Source organism: Nanorana parkeri, unplaced genomic scaffold, assembly GCF_000935625.1.
Source record: "Nanorana parkeri isolate BGI_ZX_2015 unplaced genomic scaffold, ASM93562v1 scaffold652, whole genome shotgun sequence".
Classification (NCBI taxonomy): domain Eukaryota; kingdom Metazoa; phylum Chordata; class Amphibia; order Anura; family Dicroglossidae; genus Nanorana; species Nanorana parkeri.
The window spans coordinates 443,468-458,120 of NW_017306920.1; the positions used below are offsets into that span (position 1 = coordinate 443,468).

The 14,653-nt window shown below is 43.1% G+C and overlaps 1 protein-coding gene across 1 annotated transcript in view; it reads left to right on the plus strand.

The window, feature by feature from the left end:
- Nucleotides 1–6,278, plus strand: part of WNT11 (Wnt family member 11) — a 43,331-nt gene extending 37,053 nt beyond the window's left edge. The window contains exon 5 of the mRNA XM_018563314.1: nucleotides 6,095–6,278. Within this exon, the coding sequence (XP_018418816.1) occupies nucleotides 6,095–6,269 (175 nt within the window). The 3' untranslated portion in view covers nucleotides 6,270–6,278. The remainder of the gene's footprint in view (nucleotides 1–6,094) is intronic.
- The last annotated feature ends 8,375 nt before the right edge of the window (nucleotides 6,279–14,653 follow it).

Consider the following 14,653-nt stretch of genomic DNA (forward strand, 5'->3'; position numbering starts at 1 on the left):
GCAGAATACTCCAGGACATGGATGTTGCAACACTAGTTTGAAGACACAAGGCCATTGCAGCAGCACACTAAAAGCAATGTCAAAGAAACCAGAATCGACTATGGTATTAAAAACCCAGCAACAGCGGACAATTTGTAGAATATTACTGGAGCTAAAGCCCGTGTTATATCAAACGCATCTCCATTGATCGAAACTGTCTGCAGGAAGAGAGTGGCTGGGACACCTGGGGTGGTGGGTCCAGCATGCTGTGTGGAAAGTACCTGCAGTCTTTTGTTGCCTGCATCCAGCAAATGTGTTACTTTTCCTGTTTGGCTGTTTCTGAAGTTTAGAAGCTGTTTCATATGTCTTAAATTCGGGGAAAGACCCTGGACAATCTAAAAACCTATTAGCATAAGTCATTAAGGTGATTGCTAGCCCTTGATCTTTCACTGGCTGACTCCATATTGCCAGGAAGTTTGGCTAAATGTGGCCCTTGTTTCCGGAGTCTTCATCCCCTTGGGCTTCCTTAGGCCATTTCACACCAGCAGTCCTGTCAGTGGTGACAAATCACCAGCCACAGGAAGGGTAACTAAGGACTTTCCTGTTGTTACCAGCGAGATGTCACTACTTTGTTGGCAAATAAGATTTGGCAGCATTCTGGGCCATCGATGGAACCGCACTCCTTCACCCATACTTCTTCACCTATCCCCAGCCAAGAGCCATACTCCTTCACCTATCTCCAGCTAAGAACCATACTGCTTCCCTCATACTTCTTCACCTATCCCCAGCCAAGAACCATACTCCTTCACCCATACTCCTTTATCTATCCCCAGCCAAGAACCATACTCCTTCAACCATACTTCTTCATCTATACCCAGCCAAGAATCATACTCCTTCACCCATACTTCTTCACCTATCCCCAGCCAAGAACCATACTCCATTACCCATACTCCTTCACCTATCCCCAGCCAAGAACCACACTCCTTCAACCATACTTCTTCACCTAACCCCAGCCAAGAACCATACTCCTTCACCCATACTCCTTCACCCATTCCCAGCCAAGAACCATACTGCTTCACCCATACTCCTTCACCTATCCCCAGCCAAGACCCATACTCCTTCACCTATCCCCAGCCAAGAACCATGCTCCTTCACCCATTCCCAGCCAAGACCCCTGAGCTATATTGCACAATATAATTAATATTTCCAGAAAATATACACAGTGAGCTTGTCAGGCTGCCAGTTCCAGGCTGATTATACCAACAGGATTATTCAGCCACTTACACTTACCTAATACACACAATGATCTTCCACCACAGTGGTTCTGGTGATGGTGACTGGTCAGTATGCAGCCAACAAATATTGTTGTGGTCCCCTTATCCAGATATTACCATATCATATTAACATAGTAACAGGTTGAATAAAGACAAAGGTCCATCCAGTTCAAGGAAGTAGGAAGAGTTCACGTCATCAGGATGGGACGTGGGGACTGTCAGAAGTATCCTCCCATTCTTCAGTGCTGAAAATCAGAGAACTTAGACGTTGGATGGTGGATGAAGATATATATGAGTGGGTCATACACACATTATATAAAAAAAATTATAGCTTGGCTTGGAGCACACAGAGGTAAACTCTGTGTTCTTTCTATTTCATATTCTATTTCATAGCTGTAGTTTAGCTTTAACGCCTGCTTTGTCTCCAGAAAGCCATCAAAGAAAGTTATGGCACTGTATCTCTACTCTTTCAGATTTGACTGTATAATACTGATGTCCATAAGTATCAGCTTCTCAAATATCCTCCTACAATTCACATCACAGCTGAATAGTGTCTGCCTGTGGCATGTGAGTGCCCACACCCTGCTATCTGGGACTTCTACGAGGACTGTGTATCTACTGAATGCTGTTTTCCATCATAGGCTGTGCAGGCTTTGATTTGACAGGAATATATTTTTATGACCTGTGTGTATTACCCAGGAGACCCCGGAGCTATATTGCACAATATGATTAATATTTCCATAAAATATACACAGTGAGCTTGTCAGGCAGCCGCTTCCAGGCTGATTATACATCAGGTTTATTCAGCCAGGCAGCGCAAAAAGCAATGATGAGGTGCAAAGGGCTGTAATCCATAGCCACTGGCCCTGGGGCAGAATGTTTCTGCCCATCTTCAAATCTCTTAAAGGATCAGGAATCAAAGAGCGTTATTCACAAAGCTGCCGAATGGCTCAGCCGAACTGAAGTGAGCCGAACGCTGTTCGGCTATTCACTTCAGGCTTGTACATCGACTGATTTCAGCCGTACATATTCGGCTGAGCCGAAGTGCAGAAGGACTTCGACTCAGCCGATCCAACATCTGGATCGGCTGAGCCGAAGCCCCTTCTGTGTTGTCCTTTTAATTTTTTTCTTCTGACATCGAAGCCATTGGCTGCCGTCAGAATAAAAAAAAAAATAGCAAATAAAAAAAAAAATAGCATATGAATGCATAGCTACATTCCTTTTGGCTATTTCAATTTGCAATAGCCAATAGCAAACTAGCTATTACACCTGCCCACTGCTGCTGTCAATCAGCAGAGGGGACCTGAAGTTCTCCATCAGGTCCCCTTCTAGTGATTAACAGCAGCAGAGGGTGGGTGCAATAGCTAGTTTGCTATTGCAAAGTGAAATAGCCAATAGGAATCTAGCTATGCATTCCTATGGTGTTTTTAAAAAAAAAAATTATTCTGACGGCAGCAGAACCGCCTGGCCAATAGAAAACAGTTGTGCGGAGCTAGCTGTCACTACTAGCTCCGCCCAATCATTTTCTATTTAATTTTTTCTACTTTTTAAACTGTTTTTCTATTCTGAGGTACCGAGCAGAATAGCCGAGCCGAGCCGAATGCCGCTCGGTGGCATTCTGGTTATTTACTCACTGCTGTTCGGCATCTATAAGAATAGACCGAACAGCAGCGAGTAGCCTGCCGGAGGTTCGGCTCAGCCGATCCAGATGTTAGATTGGCTGAGTCGAACTCCTTCTGCACTTCGGGTCGGCCGAACATGCTGAGCATGCCACAGCAAGCCGATGTACGGCTGATTTTAGTCGGTGTACGGCTGAAATCAGCAGTACAAGCCTGAAGTGAATAGCCGAACAGCGCTCGGCTCACTTCACTTCGGGTTGGTTAGTCACTCGGCTGCCTACGTCAGCTTTGTGAATAGACCTCTATGTGTTTGTTGCTTGTCTCTTTTTGGATGGATGTTACCATGAGTTGGTCCGGAGTCAATGCCTAAAAGGTGTCCCTCCCCGCCAAGAAGGGAACAGTGTTTTATGGCCTGTATTGGTCATTAGCCCAGGTGAGCGCCCAACTGTATATCACCATTCATCACTTGTGGATTGGAGCATCTATCTGGTGTGCGGTCTGCAAGATTTCTCTGGCAGAAGATCTCTATATTATTAGTTTATCACTTTCACCAGTTTTAGAAGTTTATTACTTCCATTTGATTACACTTGGACTTTCCCTTCTATGGTACTCTACTGCACAGAAGTTGCATGTTTTATGATTATCTTTATTTAATGTTTTGTTATATGAGATTGTTTTCTCAAATGCTTTGACTGATAATCATCTCGGCACATTATTTATTCTTTATATTCATTTTGATCATCACGATCATTAGTGCTTAGTAGCTTTCACTTACACTCTACTGGTGCAGATCGCATTGATTATTATTTACCATCAGAGACTTGACGAATGTTGTTTGAAATTCCGTTGGATTTTATCAATGGATTTTGGAGTGAATAGAGTTTCCCAAATGAAAACCACTTTCACTGTTAAAATTCCATTCATAAAAATGTTTCCTTCCTGCTCCTTGGATTTTGTTTATTACTGCGGTTTGAAAATGATTGTCAATTCAACTCTATTCACTATTAGAAAATTGAACGTTCCAAAAAACAAACTTTTTCTAACAAACTGGTGTATGGCCAGCTTTAGGTTTGTTTAGTCCTTTCAGTCTATTTGTTATTTAGGATTACATTGTATCAGTGGTGGCTCTTTCTGTATTCAGGATTACATTGTATCAGTGGCGGCTCTTTCTATACTCAGGATTACATTGTAGCGATGGCGGCTCTATCTCTATCTCCTATTAGTATCTCTTTACCATTGTGGTCCATTGTGTCGGTTACCACACTGCTTTCACACATGCCCATCCCCCCCCCACCATGATAAGTAATCTGCACTTATTTCTTGGCTGCATTGTTGAGCCTCTCGGATCAGTTTTCAAAATCTGTCTTGTGCTACTGTGTGTTTATATACAACCTGTCATTCCGCCCTTTCATCTGCAGACTTCTTATGATTCCGCCAAACAGCACCAATTGTTGTATCGGCGCCGGAAACCTGCATACGCCTGTAAATGAAGTAGAATACATTGTCTTCTTAAAGTACAACTCCCCCGGGAGGAATATACAGCTTGAAAATACAATTTTCCTGGCTATTATGCTGCTATTACATTTTCTGCACTTCTTTATTGTAGAATTAATCTGTTACATTACACAAGTGTCTAGCTGGATACACAGCCCTCCATCCAGGCCAACATGTTACATCCGACATAATGATTGCAGAGGTATACTCCTTAAATAATAGACATGTACGATTCTTTTTGGAAAGATTCGTTATTCGGATGAATTTTTGTGATTCGCATGACAGAAATGATGAATGAAAACAAATCTGAATTTCCGATTCCGAAATTCGTTAGCGGTAGTCTGTGCGAATTTTCATTTGTGGACGAATTTTCGTTGCAGCAAAGTGACATAACACAAAAAAAGAAAATAAATACTTTTTTCTTTTACAGTCTGCAGAAGAGAAAAAAAAGTGTTAGGTCTCCCCCCCCCTCCCCCATATTGATACCAGACCCTTTAGGTCTGGTAGGAATGTTAGGAGGAACCCCCCCAAGTTAAAAAAAAGTGTGTGGGGTTCCCCCCAAAATCCATACCAGGCCCTTTAGGTCTGGTAGGAATTGTAAGGGGGAACCCCAGCCCGGCAGGGCAGGAAAGGGGGGGGGCGATCGAGCGGCACATCATGAACTGCCTACCGGCTTTCAGATTGGCTAGGAAGCCGACTTCACTTGCTCCTAGGCAGCCTGGCTTCATGATCAATCAGGAAGCCAGGAGGTGGGTCATTACATGCCGCCCAGCTTCCTGATTGGTCAGGAAGCCAGGCTGCCTAGCAACAAGTGAAGCCGGGAGGCAGGTCATAACCCACCGCATGGGTTCCTGATTGGAAAGGAAGCCAGCTCCATGCTCCCGCTGCACTTGTGGTCAGAGGGAGATCTCCCTCTGACTGGAAGTTCGGGTATCGGAGGTAAGTATCGGAGCATTTGGGTGAGTACGAGCCCAAATACTCAGTATTGGCACCGATACCAAGTATCGGTATTGGTGCATCCCTAATATATACTGTATATAGAGATAGAGATTGATGATAGATAGATAGATAGATAGATAGATAGACAGACAGACAGACAGACAGACAGACAGACAGACAGACAATTGTTCAAAAAGAAAAGGTTAGGTTGGGTTACGGTGCAAAGGAACATTACCTACAAGCCAATTTTGCTCTAAGGAAGCTCTTCAATGGCGTATTTATCACTTGAATCATTGTAGACGTATGACATCATTTCATCACAAGTCTGATCAGGATTGAAAACCATAAATACGCCATTGAACAATAACACCCAGCTGCACCGTATCCTGGGGCCCCGAGGAACCACCGGCTCTCATAGGAGCTTCTGACTAAATGACTCTAATTATATTCATAACTCTCACATAATTCAAACTCTCACAACACAAGAAAGTGTCTGATATATCTGGTGCGGTTAGTTTGCAGAAGACCTCGAGGCATCTGACTTTGTGTGTGTGTACATTCCACAGAGCAGCGGCATCCAAGGACGTCTAACCAACCCGTCCGCCGTGGCCCGGGTGTCCCCACACAAAGCATTCTCTCTCTCCCTTCTGCTTTATTCTGCAATAAGTTGATACATCTGCTGCTAGGCCCCATTTGTCATTAACTAGTCTCTGTGTTTCTGCCAAACAATGGCGTTGGCTCCCCTCAGTTGAAGGCGACATGATTAACGCTCTTTGTTTTTTCTTACAGACAATGCAATAAAACATCCAATGGAAGCGACAGTTGTGACTTAATGTGCTGCGGAAGGGGCTACAACCCGTACATGGACAAAGTGGTGGAGAGGTGCCATTGTAAATACCACTGGTGTTGCTACGTGACCTGCAAAAAATGCGAGAGGACTGTGGAGCGATACGTTTGCAAATGAGAAGCAATTTTTCTTCGGATTAAGACGGGGCACCAAAAAAAAGGAAAAACAAAAACCAAAGCACTAACCGGCGCAACAAAAACTTTCCGGTGAACCTTTTTTTGTTGTTTTTGCATGGACACGGGCCTCTTAAAAAAAAAGTGCGCCCAATGAGATTTATAACGGATTAAGGGGAAAAAAGAATAGTAGACGTCTGATTTTCTTTGACCGACCTGAATGTTTTTGGATTAAAAATTTTTTTTAAATGTAAAAAATATTAAAGACTTTGGTCAACATCTATCAAAAGGCCGACAAACCCAACGACGGCTCATCCTTTTGCTGGATTGTAAATATCAATATCTCCAATGGATTTTTTTTTCTGTTTTTATTGATTATGGTTGATATTTTTATGAACTTGCCACTCAATAGGCAATTTAAAGAAGTACTCCAGGGTTTTGAAAATTAACCCTTGCAGGGGGTACCTGGGGGGTGCTTGTTTTTGCTCTAGGTGGGAAAATACAGAAGAAATACTCGATCCTTGGTCCTGGGGCAGTGACCACTCACCTCTCTCCCTCTCCACTCCGGTTGTGGTCTATTCCTTGGTGTATTATTATTATACAGGATTTATATAGCGCCAACAGTTTACAATATAAGGAAGACATTACAATCACAATACAATTCAAGACAAGATGGTAAGGAGGGCCCTGCCCCTGAGGGCTTACAATCTAAAAGGGAGGGGCAATTGATACATGAGGAGGTAGCTGTGCGGGGATGATTGTTTGAGAGTGTGATAGTTGAGCGGTTAGGTTGAGGTGGGATAGGCTTCCCTGAAGAGATGAGTCTTAAGGGATCGCCTAAAGGCAGTCAGAGTGGGAGATAGACAGACAGGTTGGGGTAAAGCGTTCCATAGGATGGGAGAGACTCTAGAGTGATCAACTGACCAAGGGAAGAGGTGTAGATAGAGAAGAGAAGGGGTCCAAGGACAGATTCACATCTAATGGACCTGTATAACCTCCCCCCCTCAGCTCTAGCTGTGGCATGTCCCTTGGCGCCTTAACGTCTGATGGACCTCCATCACCTCTCTCCCCCTCCGCTCCACCTGTGGTATGTCTCTCTGTGTCCTCACATCTAATGCAGAATTTCTCAACCTTTCTTCAGTCACGACACTGCTTATTTCATTGGGTGGAGATAAGCAATGGTAAATTTGTGTAACTTTTCCTTCATTTTTGTCACACATCTTCAGAAGACCCACGTACACCCAGTAGATCCAAGGAGGCTTTATGGCTAATGCCATGTTGTTGTCCAACCGTATATAAGTGCCAGAGGTATACTGTCAGCTGTTTAGAGAGAGAGAGAGAGAAAGAACTCAACTAGAAGGGAAATACTCCATTGTGTGGAGATAAGTGACGGTAAATTTGTGTAACTTTTACCTAATTTTTCTTATATGTCTTCAGAAGACCCAAGTACACCCAGTAGACCAAGAGGATTTATGGCTAATACCATGTTGTTGTCCAACCATATATAAGTGCCAGAGCTATGACATCAAATGTTTGGACAGAGAAATCAACTAGAAGGGAGATATTCCATTGGGTAAATTTGTGTAACTTTTCCTTAATTTTTCTTATATGTCTTCAGAAGACCCAACTACAGGCAGTCCCCGGGTTATGAAGATAGGGTCTGTAGGTTTGTTCTTCAGTTGAATTTCTTTGAAAGTTGGAACAGGTACATTTTTTAAGTATAACTCCAGCCCCACATTTTTTTTAGTTTTGAGATATGGCATAGGGAAGGGTTAACCCCCTGTAACGTTTGTTTTGCTGTGTGTGCCCCTGTTCAGAAGATTTCACCTCACTTTCTGTCCCTGTGACAATTGGATTTTGAAAATGTTGGGCCAACTTCCTGTAACGTACGTACAGTACTACGAACCAGACCCAAAAAGGCGGGCACTCCTCGTCGGCACGAGCACGATAGCATTACAACTATTGAAATGCTGCGCGGTACAATTTGGCTGTGGCCTGGGACCCCCTGCTGTACAGTAAAAGCTTCTGTTTGTAGGTAGGATTCGTATGTAAGTCGGATGTTGGTAACTCGGGGACTGCCTGTACACCCAGTGGACCCAAGGAGGCTTTAGTGCTAATGCCATTTTGTTGTCCAACAGTACATAAGTGCCAGAGCTATGATGTCAGCTGTTTGGAGAGAAAACTCAACTAGAAGGGAAATATTCCAATGGGAGGAGATAAGCAATGGTAAATTTGTGTAACTTTTTATTAATTTTTGTTACGCGTCTCCAGAAGATCCAAGTACACCCAGTAGACCCAAAGAGGCTTTATGGCTTATACCATCTTGTTGTCCAACAGTGCCAAAACGTTCAAGCGCTAGTGCCAGACATTGTCAAGCACTTATTTGGTAACGACATAAATGAAGCACTCAGGTATAATGTATGATGTAGGGAAATGTAGCCTGGTATGTTTACTCCCATGGAGTTATGTGCACCACGGATCCATTTGTATTGCTATCTGCAACTAATCCCTGACTGCTACTCTCTGTGTCTGCTTCATGTCACTTCCTCTGTCTCTCGGTGTAAGATGTTCTCAAGCTATAAAAAACCCCACCATTGATAAAGTACTAGTCTTTTAGTGTTCACAGGACCTGTAACTAGCAGATATAAAGATAGCCATATCCATGGGATGACAGTCCACAGATCCTTCCACTTTTGGTACATATGCCTGGATGATGGAATCCTGTATGGTTAAGTGCATCACCACCTTGTTGGGAACACTCATGGACAAGAATAAAATTTCTTCATGGTAAGTCAGTGGTTGGTATGTCGGTGGTGCACTGGTAACATGTTATCTACATATGAGGTGAGGCATTTGGGAGGAATCTTTAGATTTAATTTCTAAAGTTCCACCAAGACATATAGCTTTGGCGATGCATGCCTGTGCCGCTTTGTTCCTCCCACCTTCAAAATAAACACAAATGCTTGGCAGTGTTGAGTGTCAGGCATAATAGACTATCATGGAACAATGTCTGTGCAGCAGACTTTCCTCCTATGTCTATTGAACCTTAAAACACAGAACAGTAAACTCTCTGCCTAAGAACAGGCACCACGAGGCACCTAGTTAAACGAATGAAAAGCGCCAAACTATGACCACCAATTGAAAAATTTATGCAAATGAGGATTACTAGGGGTGCTGCCCCACTTCAGCCAGTGGAGCTGCAACACTATGGGAAAAGAAGAAAAGAGAATGGCGCCCACCCTAGTGTAGATTGTTTTTAATGATAAAAGCTGCAAAACAGGATAAAAACATACTCACAATAGTGAATCAGAATAAAAGCTTCCAAGCAAAGACTGGGCGGCATCTATAATAGGTTGCACAGTAACCTGTGTCCCAGCACAGGACTCCTTCGTTTACGCATTTCCGGGGCCACGCCCCCCTTCGTCAGAACGATCACGAGGCACCTAGTGTTACCTAGGTTAGTCCGAGTTTGCCCACCAGTTTGTTCCCCAGGTCGAACCTTAAAACCTTAAACGTGAGCGTTTACTTTGAATAGATTACATTTGCTGACAAGTCCACTTAAACATATAATTCTAGGCAGATACAAAAGACACAAATTAATGCAGTTTAAAATAATGTAAACATCATTAAATGTATTTATTTAAATATATGCAGTGCAAGTACCTGAGTTTGTCTTGGTATCAGCCACTTGCAGAGCCCAGGCACTCCTCAAAAACTGACAGCCAGGGCCGGCCTTAGGGGTGTGCGAGCAGTGCGGCCGAGCCGCCCATCAAGGCATTTCAATATTTACATAAACCCTCCAAGGAATGTCCACTCCTCTGGGCTGACACCCACCCATCAAGTAATATCAATATTTGCATAACTCCTCCCAAGAGACAGCCCACTGCTTGCATTAGGGCTCTTAAGAGGAGTGCTGAGTAAATCTTAAGATTTACCAAAACTATATCTATTATCTATAACTATTATCTAATAGGAGGACCTATCTAAACTATCCAATCAATTTGTACCCAATCAGGCGGGTCCTTACACTACATAGATGTTGGTAGATCTAAAGGAGATTGTACATTCAGAATGTAAGGTGCGCGATGAGTTAAAGAGTGCCAGAGCACTGGTAAAGTCTAAGGAAAAAAGTTTATTGATACAAAGTAGATTAACAATCCAACACGATTCAGTGGTTATTATAGGGGACCCCCTTCATCAGGGATGTGAACTTTCAGCAGATGGGAATATGAAGACTCACATTGCTTACAGTTTCAAAGAATGTCACCAGCACACCGAAGTATCCATGTAGCATCACCAAATGTTCCTATGAAAACAAGCGCTTTCGCAAGTGGGCAGGGTCCCTTCACCAGGTTTAACATTGACTGATGCCTGATAAAGGGACCCTGTGCAGCCCCGAAAGCGCTTGTTTTCATTTGACAGTTGTTCAATAAAATTAACTTTTGGTGATCCTACTACTGCTATTGGGATATCCGGTAAGGATCTTCTATTTACATAGTTTACAGAACTCAGCAAGTAAATCAATTACAAATAATACGAACAGCGCTCTCGGATTGGGCCAAGGGGATAGAGTGCTGTAGCTCTACCTCGCCTGCAGCCCTAGGAGACAGGAGGAGTGCCTGCACTTGTGGAACAAAAAACAAACGTGAGGGCGCAAGGCTAGGGGGACTATGAAACTGATAGTAGCAAAGTGGGGAAAGCAAGAGGAGATGGTTCATTTACTTTAAGTGGGTCTCGGGACCGGATGGATGTGACAGTGTGTCCGTGTCCGCGCTGAAGCAATGTGAAGTGCCAGTGATGTGAGGACTGACGTCAGGCTGGGCTGCAGCTGCGGGTGGAGGAACTCAGGCTTTGAGATGGACGTGTCTGGGCCAGTGTCCGTGCCGTGGTGATGATGCAGGATGGAGAATCGACCGGGATGGTGGTAAGGTGAGGAAGGATCAGGTTGGTGAGGTAGTGGGTGAAAGCTCGGGAGCAACGCGTTTCGAGGATGTTACCTCTTTGTCAAGCTCATTAGGAATGGTGTTTTTTGTTCCTCAAGTAAATCAATTAATGATCTAATAATGTCATTCTGCAAACATTGCAACTGAAGGCAAAAAAAGACAATTCAAGTCACTTTCATGTACGTTTAACATAATTCAATGTATCAGGACCATTGGCTGAGTGCTGTGTGTATAGAACATGGTCATGTATGGCTGCACATATATGTCTGAAGCTGAACGGCAGCCAACTTTTTTTTTTTTTTGCTAAGATTTGGAACGAGTGAAGAAGGTTTAAAACTGTCAAGATTGTATTGGTTTGTATCTCCACTGGGGAGATTTCCTTAACTTCCTGGTGACCGATGGGCACAAAGTGAATGGAAAAGTCTTCCTATGAGGGCATGATATGAGCGTGTTAGAACCTTGGTCCCCCTCATTTCTTTTCCTGGTATCACAGATATAAAGATATTAAGGGATATCCCCCCAATGGGGTCACAGACATCAATAAAACCAACACAAGTTCTAAAACTTCCCCTCTCGATCAAAAAGGTTTTTGCTGGAGATGGGTGTGCGTCCACATACACAATGCAATATGATTCTTGAATCCATCCAATATTTGACATTCTGATGAGAGCTAAGAAAAGCTGACCAATGGGGGGACTATTTGAATGCTTTTGAACATTTGTTGAGCTCAGTCAACAGCAAAAACAAAACAAATGAAAAAATCCATATACATATCCCTATACCCAGAGCTGATCCAGAAGAAGGGGGGGGGGGCTTATAATGGTCCAATTTTCTCCTACAGGGAAAAAGGAACATCCTTCCTGATCCCCTAAGGCAGGGATGGCTAAACTGCGGCCCTCCAGCTGTGGTGGAACTACGAATCCCATGAGGCTTTGCAAGATTCTCATAGCCACTAGACTTGTGCGCCGTCAAAAAATTTGTTTTGTTCCGTTTCGTAATATCCATTATTTCGTATTTCGGATATAATTCAGAAACTGCAATTCGGATTTCGGATGCTTACGAATCTACGAATTTCAGGAAAATTCATACGAATTTTGATTCGTAACGAAACGAATCGCACATGTCTAATAGCCACAGACATGACTCCCAGAGAGAGATGCTTCATGGTATTTGTAGTTTCACCACAGCTGGAGGGCCGGAGTTTGGCCATCCCTGCCCTAAGGCAATTGGATATTCTATGGATCAACAATCTCTGGTGTTATATTACTTATATTATTGTATAAATGTTACTATCATGTTATATTCTACGCATTTAGGAATACATCCAGCATCCGGAGCTAGCTAGAACTCCGTCGTGAGATTGCCTATTTCACATTTTTACAGCTCTTACTGTGAAGAAGCCTTTGCATATGTGGAGGATAAACCTCTTTCTTCCAAATGCAAAGAGTGCCCTCCTGTCTTTTGCAGTGACTTTGCCCCAAGTTCACTATATGGACCATTTATGTATTTATATATGGTGATCATGTCCCCCCTTAAATTGCAGAGAATACATTCAATTTAGCTCATCTTTCCTCATAGCTGAGCTCCTCCATCCCTCTTACCAGTTGAGTTTTCTTTCTCTGTGCTCTTTCCACAACATCCTTTTTGTGAACTGGTACCCAAAACCCAACTGCATATTCTGACCTTGCTACAAGGTTACAATGTTGCAGTCTGATCACTGGAGAGAGGAGACTGAGGAAATGCTTCTTCCTGCCTGCAGCAGACTGATGACATCATCTCAGCCTAGGCAGAGTCACCGGACTGGAGCCCAAAGGAAACATTTCGAATAAAAGATTGAGTATTCTGAAAAATGATACTGTTGTTGTATATTGTGGCATCAGTAAAGTATTCAAACGATACCGTCTTTTTGGTATTGAGTACGAGTAGCGATATTTGTTTTCTGTACTTGCCGATACCGAATACCAATACCAGAAGTCCCATTAAGGACGCCAGGTGGTGTGTATTGACTCGCCACCTGGCTTGCTGATTTGCACTCTTCACCAGGTGATGAGGAAGCACGGAGCCGGCTTTCTGGCCAATCAGGAAGCCGGGCACCGTGTAATTAATAATTGTTCAAAAAACACAGTGCTATGTCCCCCCCTCTATGCAACAAGCAAACTCAATAGATCCACAAAACAAAGGTAAAATATCGGAAACAATTCAACATATATAAAGTGCTAGAAATCATACAACATACATAAAACCATCATGTGAAAAAAGTGTATAATAAACCACCATAAAATCTACTTGTATTTAAAAAATCCTTGTCACCGAGTAGCCAGCTGTGGAAAGTGTTATCTAAGTGCCCCACTTCAAATAATTTATTGTCTTAAATATATCTATATATATGATATTACAGTTCATAGTGTAAATTAATAAAAATCATATCCATAACAAAATCAATAAGTGTTCAAGTTCATAAAATATATATATAATGTGAGTTCTTTAATTCCAATCCGTGCTCTCCCTTCCCTGTAACTTGTCTCTTTTTTTCCACTCACCAGATACTCCAGTTAGTATAAACAATCTTTAATTATCTCCTCTATTCCTCTGGTGTCTCGATCTCCAACAGAACACTTTAACCATCCCTCAGATTGACGACCGATTTTTAGTTGTTTGTTAGTTTTTTTTGTTCTTTTCCTTCTCCTTATTTTGCCATAATTAAATCACTCAGAAATTCCATGTATGTAAAAATCAAAGAGAATGCACATAGCATAAAATCTTTTATTGCGCAACCAAAATTAAAAACTTACCTAGCCATAGATGTAAGTCAGCACTGTACAAAAAAACAGCAGGTTACAATCTATGCATAGATTTTCCTCCTCCTCAGACTAAAAACTTAAAAATCCTGCAGGCAGCTGCATCACAATGTTTGACATTCACAATACAATCCCAAAAGGGGTTAAATTAAGTCTCAGCTGAAACATGTACCTGTCTGTCTCTGCCTGGCTGGTGGAACGCTAGCTAAGCTGACACATCTGACCTGCTGCGAAAGAGAGGAAGCTGATCTGACCTCGTGTAATGACTCGTTGCCCGGCTTCCTGATTGGTCAAGAAGCTGGTCAATCAGGAAGCCAATCCGAAAGCCGGGGGGCTGGTAATGACTCCGTCCGGCGTCCTGTTCAGGACAATCAGGAAGCTAGGCGGCGAGTCATTACACGCTGCCCGGCTTCCTGATTGGCCGGGAAGCCGGCTCCATGCTCCCTCGTCACCAAGTGGAGCCAGCTTCCCAATCAGGAAGCTGCCTGGCTTCTCGATCCCAGAAGCTCAGGTATCGGGCTAGGCATTGGAGCATTTGGCTGAGTACTCGCCCAAATACTCGGTATCAGCACCGATACTAGTATCGCTATTGGTGCATCCCTAATATATATATATATATCTAGCAATCCCCCGATTCACTATTATAC